The sequence below is a fragment of the Podarcis tiliguerta genome (genome assembly GCF_965153285.1).
Source record: "Podarcis tiliguerta genome assembly, chromosome: 10".
In the NCBI taxonomy this organism is placed as follows: domain Eukaryota; kingdom Metazoa; phylum Chordata; class Lepidosauria; order Squamata; family Lacertidae; genus Podarcis; species Podarcis tiliguerta.
In genome coordinates, this window is record NC_139543.1 from 26,343,269 (window position 1) to 26,351,062 (window position 7,794).

The window sequence follows — 7,794 nt, forward strand, 5'->3', positions numbered from 1 at the left end:
CTGAGGCCTTTGCCTTCTGCCCTCCTTGAAGTGAGTTGCAGAGAATCTAGCATTCACCACTGTAGCAGCAGCACTAATTCTGAACAAATGAGTGATCACTCCTAATGACACTTTAGTAACCTGCAAAATGGTCCTTTAGATGTGGCCTTTATTTTTCTGGAAGAATTTTTGTGTCCCGAAACAGCTGCTCTTTAGGTTTATTGATCTACACTGCATCTCCTAGTATTTTAAACCCACAGGTCACCTACAGATGAATTCAATTTGTTGTACTTTTGGGTTTCCGTTCCCAAATGATTTATTATAAAGCAAGGCATTATTCTGAAACAGTAAAACTTTTTCAGTCACCAATCTGACTCTACTGCGTGTTTAATTCAAACCTCATTGTACAAATTAACTGAAAATGCTCTCTTCATATTCTTCTGAGTGACTTTGCCTGTACCTTTTGCTGTCCAGGTAAAGATGGACTCATCATATGCTTTCCTTATTTTTCTTTCTGCTACAGGCAAGTGGTTTAACTATGGAATCATATTCCTTGTTTTGATCTTGGATCTGAACATGTGGAAGAATCAGATATTTTACAAGCCCCATGAATATGGTCAATATATTGGTCCTGGGCAGAAGATTTACACAGTAGAAGACTCAGAAAGCTTGAAGGACCTCAACAGAACCAAACTGTCTTGGGAATGGAGGTCAAACAACACTAACCCTTTGACCAACAGGACCTATGCCGAAGGCGACATGTTTCTGCATAGCCGGTACATTGGTGCGAGCCTAGATGTCAAATGTCTGGCCTTCATTCCATGTCTACTGGCTTTCGCACTGTTTGGCTTCTTCATCTGGTTCTTTGGCCGATTTCAGAAAACCGACCAAGGCATGGAAAATCTTGACAAATCGTATACACGCATGAAAAGGAAATCACCGTCCGATGTGGCGATGACGCGAGAGAACACCCAGGTTTTAGCAGAGGAGCCCTTAAGCTGCGAAGATCCACATTTTATATCCATCAAGTCAGACTTGAGCGAAATCGTCTTTAATTCTTCCCTTCTGACGTCAGAAAACCTTAGCGCACATTTAAATGAACAGCCAAGCCCCCTGCAACCGATAAGAGAGCCTCCCGTACCTAAGAATAACTCTTTAACCTAATAACATCTCTTTTGGAAAGAGCGAAACAAGCAATTGTGGTCAGATTTCATTGTTAACTTTTTTGTAAAGTGACAGTTTACGTAGTCTAAAGAACAAGAGATACAACCTATACCCCAACGGTGCTCAACATGCTTTTTTTCTATGGCTTTGTTTTCTACTTGTATTATAATGACTTGTGCCTATTGTATTATATCAAACATTCCTTTATAGATTGCTTCTTTCAAAAGTGCAATAGTGTACTAGATGACAACCTGCAGGTTTAAAATGCTGCTTTGGTGGTGCCTTGAAACTTTAAATGGTCCTTCTAACTCCAGCATGTGGAAGAGAGCTGAAGTTGTCCTTTGCAACTATTTTGAAAGGGCACTTTGGTTTATAGAACTTGGCCAGAGAATGTGTTGTCCACTAGCTGAACATGGTAAGTCTTACTCCAGAACATCCTCCTCCGCCCCTTCTAAGACTTGGATGATAGTAGACTCTGTGGAGCAGCAAAGGAATCCCTCTGTTTGCAGACTGGTGTGGGAAACCATTGAGAATCTGCTACAACCTACAGACCACCAATGCGGTTAGCCAATGCGGTGCCCTTCAGATAATATGAACTACAATTCCATTCCTCCCTTGCCACTGGCATGCTGACTACGGGTGATGGGAATTGGAGTCTACAACATCTGGAGGGTAGTGTATTATACATGGTCTACCCACAATTTGGAACCTCAACTGATGAGTGTTGTCAACAACACAGGCCTGATGTCAACGGTCAATGTATTTGTGAAAAGGTTCCTCATAAGCAATGGCAATGAAAGCCCGGCTTTTATTTACGGATGCATAGAGCCAATGACTTCGACAGCTGGACTTCAAAGAAGCATGTTGATTCCCTTTTAATTTTGCTGGCTAGCTTCCAGAGACAAACGCCGATTCATAACATCAGACTGATAATGTAGCATGGGTCACTGCTTAGGGACATGTGACTTTCTCCACAAGTAATTGCAGTTAGGTGATAATACCTAATTACCTTTTCCATAATTAGAGATGAATTGCCACTCGATTAAAAATCCTGCCCTTCTCCTTTAGGAACAAAAAGGTTAAAATGCAGTGTTGGTGGGACAAGTCAGGATCATTGCCAAAACCAAAGCGATGCCAAAGAACCAATATTGGGAATGCGCTTAAAGCTAGCAGGGTGCAGCATTTGCAGTGCTGATGAACTCTGATGTAAACATGCACTGGGGCAGGCATGGGCAGAAAGTAACTCAGCATCTGCTGGTAGATCTCAGGGTGATTTGCAGTAGATCGGCAAGAGTTCATCTTTCTCAAAAAGACTTCCCACCTCCTAAAATCAGGTTGCTGAAACATAAAAAGCTTGGGGAGGTGGGGAACCAGGGATTGACTGATGTTTGAAAGGACTGTGAAAGCTATTCCGGTCCTGAACACAAATCCTTGGGCTGAACAGGTGCTTAATATTAAGTATACAGAAGCCCAACCCTCATCCCCTGGAGCCATCGTTTTGCATCCAGCTCTGATTGGTGGATATCAAAGTCCAAGCAGAAAGCAAAATAGATCCATCAAGCCTGATATCTGGCTGCCCCTGCATTTGGGTCTACCAGCAGGCAGCTTGGGCAATGCCACCAAGGGAATAGACTTTGTTGGCTGGTTGTGGTACGAGGACTGAATGCATGAAATAGAATAGCAAATTCTGTGTTGTTTTGTTACTCTGAGGAATTAACACTGTGTCCGCTAATAAAAAAGAAAACTGAGAAACAAAATCAAGGTGTAATTGTGTTTATCTTCTCTTTTGCCTTGTTAGATAACTTGTTAGATAACTAAATTCCTAGTTATTTTATTTAATGCTTTTTTCCTCCAAGGAGCTCAAGGGAGTTCTACTTGGCTCTCCCCCTCCACATTTAATCCCTCACAACAACCCTGTGAAGTAGGCTAGACTGAGAGGCAGTGGTCGACTCAAGATCACCCAGTGAGCTTCCTGGCCAAATGGGAATTTGAACCTGGGTCCTTCCTAGTCCAACACACTTCTTCTTCTTTGGCAATCACTCATAGCCAAGTAAGATTGTCTTCCATAAACACAGTTTTAAGAATGAGTCCGTAAGTGACTGTGGAGGCCAATTCTGGATCCACATGTCCTTCCACAGTGGGGACATTGGTTTCCGGGTGGGAGTTGATCACGATGTGGATTTGCCAAGTGTGCCTTACTCTTAGCACATTTCTCCCTTGTGTCCTAAGTTCTTTAAACCTCTTTTGTTGACCACCAGCATTACACTTTCCATTTTTAAATTCGGAATAGAGTACTTGCTTTGGAAAATGATAATCAGGCATCTGCACAACATAACGAGTCCAATGAAGTTGATGTTGAAGAATCATCGCTTCGACACTGGTGATCTTTGCTTCTTCCAGTACACTTGCCTGTCTTCCAAGTGATGTGTAAATTTTTTCAGAGACACCGTTGATGGAATCTTTTGAGGAACTGGAGATGGCGTTTATAAGTGGTCCATGTTTCACAAGCATACAGTAAGGTTAGTAGTACAATAGCTTTGTAAACAAGCATTTTGGTTTCCCGGTCCTCAAACACTCTGCATTTCAATCGGGAGAAAGCTGCACTCGCAGAGCTGAGGCGATGCTGTATTCCGACACACTAACCGCTACACCACACTGCCTCTCATTAGGTTGATCCGGTTGGTCAGTTGCCTTTTTCCAAATGGGCTTCTCCATCCCGATCCTCCCAAGCACTTAAACTGCCTCAGATGTAGACCCAAATCCTGCTGTAACAATCCTTGTTTCTCAGCTGTCTCCCGATGCTGGCGCATTTTGTTTTGATCTGCCTGCTTTTCAAATTGGCTGCCTGCTAAAATTAGCATGCATAATTGAACTATGCATTTATTACCCATCTTTTGAGAGCTAAGTTTAATAAACACTCAGCAACTGATCAGCATATGGCTGGAGCCTATCCTTGCTGAAGTATGTGTCTTTTACTTCTCATCTGTACTCTGAAACCCCACAGCACTACACGAGCTTGAATTGCTGCCATGATGGCCTTGCTGAAAATGATGCATTGGTGCTCCACTTTAACACTTCTTTGCTTGGCACCTATGTGTGGGCATCCGGGTGCTGGAAATTCCACAGATTTTATTGGTTCTTGGAAGGGTTTTAAAAAACACAGACATCAGGATCACACCCGCCCCCCCCCTTTGCCTACAGAATATTTAATATTTTATCTGCAGAAACTTTTAATCACCACTGAATTTGTATCCCTTGGAAATTGTAGCTCTCATTAGTGTTTGGTAAGTGGAAACTTGTTCAAGCTGTAGAAAAATAGAATTTACATTTTACAGGGAGCCCACTGCTTGGAAGCTTATTAAAATGCAAAGACTTTGATTTTGCTGCATAGATGATTAGCTTTGTTTAGTTTTTCAGCTAAATTTTATTTTGGAGTGCATTTGGACGAGAGGCACACAAATGGCTGATTGGGTTTGCCAGCACTCATCCTTCTGTGCTGAGCACGAAAATATCAAAATCTTGTTTGTGTGTGTGGTGTGTGTGGGTGTGTGTGTTCCACTTCCTTTGCTTAGTGTATGAGGGAAAATCATTAATTTAATTAAAGTGCAAAGAAAAATGAAAGAGCGCTTTGAGCCTGGCTGCCTCCACAATTACATGACCCTAAGCAATGGTTATTAAGCAGCAGGCTCACCGTTAGAATAAATTCTTTGACCTTACATCACACTAATACTTCCAAAGCCACCATGAATTACCTAAAAGTCTAGCAGTAATCAGAGTGTCTAATAATCCTGGGACTTTATTGGGGTCTGCAAAAGCAAACAAACAGAAACTTCATTATATTGAAGAAGACTTCCAGAAATTACCTACAGCAGCCACAAAGAAGATATTGGGGCTATTCCAGGTGACCATAGAATGTCTTAGATCTTCCCTTCCAAGGGCAGAGTGAAAGGTCTGAGAAGGGAAGATCTGATCTTGGTGTGCCCTCCTTACCACTGCTGTCAAGGAGCATGCTAGGAGTGGATCAACAGTAAACACACTAACCATGACAACACACTGGCTGTGCAAATGTGTTACATAACTTTTTAAAAGAAAAGCATAACAGATACAATTGAAAACTTCCTACCATACCCGTTTTTCCCAGTGAGGACTACAAAGGACTTCACAGCTTGCATACTGCTAGGCTGATGCAGCAGGAGATACCACGTCTCCTTTTTATGGGGAAATCCCTGGGATCCACAGAACAACAACCTGTTCTGTTCATATTCCAAGATAACCCTCCTCCGTTGTTAGCTTTGTGCTGGAGACCCATATAGGAAAGACATCCCTTTTCAGAAAGCTTCTAAACACACAGAGACTCAGGGGGCCTGTTCTGTACCTCTGAACAGAGAAGGGGGCAGCAAATGAAAGGTCACTTATCAGATTCCTGCAGGCAGCCTCCTCACTTGGCTCTGCTTCATGAGGAGGTTTCTTGGCATCTGAATAGCTTCTCTGCTGCCGACATTCAACCTCCATTTCTTCCCACTTGTCCTTTTAATTTTTACCCCTCTTGAGATCTCGTTGGAACCTGACTTGTCTCCCTGTAATTGTTTGATTTCAGTGTCGTCTATGACAAAACAGCTACTGCTTAAAACACACTGGAATTGCTCTAATGAGTAAATTGGCACTCTTCAACCCAACTGATGCAGATGATCTTTTTCTTTTTTTTCCAATGCCGTTCTGGCCTAAAAATTTACAGAGGCTCTTTCGGAAGCTGAGAGCCGACACTGGGGGACTCCGCAGCCTTCCAGATATCATTGGAGTCCAGTGGGTTTGTTGGCTTATGTTCTTAATTCCCATCCTTCCCAGTCAGCCTGGCCAATGTCCCAGTCCAGTCTAGACTAGCAGAGGGTGGGCTGAAAAGGGTGGGCTTAAATAAATGTCCACGCTCCCTGCAGGATTTCCCAGATTTTTCAAAGGGGCTTGTGCAGGTCCAAAGGCTAAAGAACTACAGTGGTACCTTGGTTCTCAAACGACTTGGTTCTCAGTGCTTTTGTTCTCAAACTCCGAAAACCCAGAAGTAGGTGTTCAGTTTTCAAACATTTTTTCAGAAGCCAAACATCTGATGTGGCTGTCAGCTATTGTTTCTGGGGCACCTGCACCAATCAGAAGCTGTGCCTTGGTTTTTGAACATTTTGGAACTCAAATGGACTTCTGGAATGGATTAAGTTTGGCGCTTTTGTTTTTGCTCTTTATTTTTCGTTTTTGTTTTTGAAGCTTTTTCAATTAATTTGTTTTTGTGACTGTGTGGAACCCAGTTCAGCTACTGATTGATTGATTGATTGATTGATTGATTGTGTGACTGTGGAAGTGGATAAAAGCCCCCCATCCAAACTATGACTATCATCAGTGCAGGTAAGAAAAAAAAATTTTTTTTATTTTTATCATCTACAATACTGTCTTATTTATTTTATAGTCCAGTACATTGACTATGGCTTTCATTTTATGGATCAGTGGTCTCGTTAGATAGTAAAATTCATGTTAAATTGCTGTTTTAGGGGTTGTTTTTAAAAGTCTGGAAAGGATTAATCCATTTTGCATTACTTTCTATGGGAAAGCGCACCTTGGTTTTGGAATGCTTTGGTTTTGGAACGGACTTCTGGAACGGATTAAGTTTGAGAACCAAGGTACCACTGTAACTTTGATTTTGTGATACACAGGAAAGGGCTACCTTGATTGCTAGTAGCAGCTACCCATGATTGGGGCAGCAGCACATCTGAAAAGCAAAACAAAAAGATTCTATCTATTCTCAATAAAGCTTTGTTGTCATCTAATCTCTCCGCAAACTTTATATCAAACAAATCAGGGTCATTCATCACCGAACGAATCACCTGGAAATGACCATAGTCAACCTTTTAGCTTAGCAAGAATGCCTGATAATTCCAGGCCCCTGATCTGAGGATTTGTACATTTTATTTGACAAATGGGCCCACGACTCTTGTCAATCAGATCCAGCCCTTTCCCTTGTTAGAGTGAGAACTGCTCTCGGGGAAAAGGTGCAGATGCAAATTTGGATTTGAATCTACATAGTAATGAGCATGCCACCAACAAGAGCGGGAAGTATTACGGTATATGCAATCCCCATTCAGGCTGCCGCGTATGTCCCATCCATCTTACATGGCAATCTGCATCTCCATCAACTCTCTCCTTGGGCCGTTCATCACTCACCGCAACTTTCTTGTGCTCAAGCCCAGCTGGACTGGGGCTCTTTGTGTTAGGGCTGTATGGCAGGGTTAAATTCTGCAGCATACCTGACAGTAGACTATGGCGTTTCAGCAGAAATGTATATCAGGTAGATTGTCTGTGACACTGGAGTTAATTGCAATTATTGTTTTGCACTGATATGCACCAGTGTGTGTTTATTGCCTTGTATTGTATTTGCATACTGAAGAAGTCATTTATCTCTCCAATTCATAACCCCTGCAATCAATCACCTGGAGTCACTCTTTGGAATTATTCATGAAAGAGTTATCTTTGTTGTTGGAACTAGGCATGCTAGTGACATCCATTAACTTGATGAGTTTGTGGTTGTTGGAGTGGGGGTGGGTGGAATCAATATGAAGGTGGATCCCTAGGGCATAATTTCAGAAATCACTAATCCATATTCAGTCCATG

At 42.2% G+C, this 7,794-nt stretch overlaps 1 protein-coding gene across 1 annotated transcript in view; it reads left to right on the plus strand.

Moving 5' to 3' along the window:
* TMEM117 (transmembrane protein 117) overlaps positions 1 to 2,900 on the plus strand; it is a 206,723-nt gene extending 203,823 nt beyond the window's left edge. The window contains exon 8 of the mRNA XM_083399846.1: positions 503 to 2,900. Coding sequence (XP_083255972.1) covers positions 503 to 1,143 — 641 coding nt within the window. The 3' untranslated portion in view covers positions 1,144 to 2,900. The remainder of the gene's footprint in view (positions 1 to 502) is intronic.
* Positions 2,901 to 7,794: the final 4,894 nt, after the last annotated feature.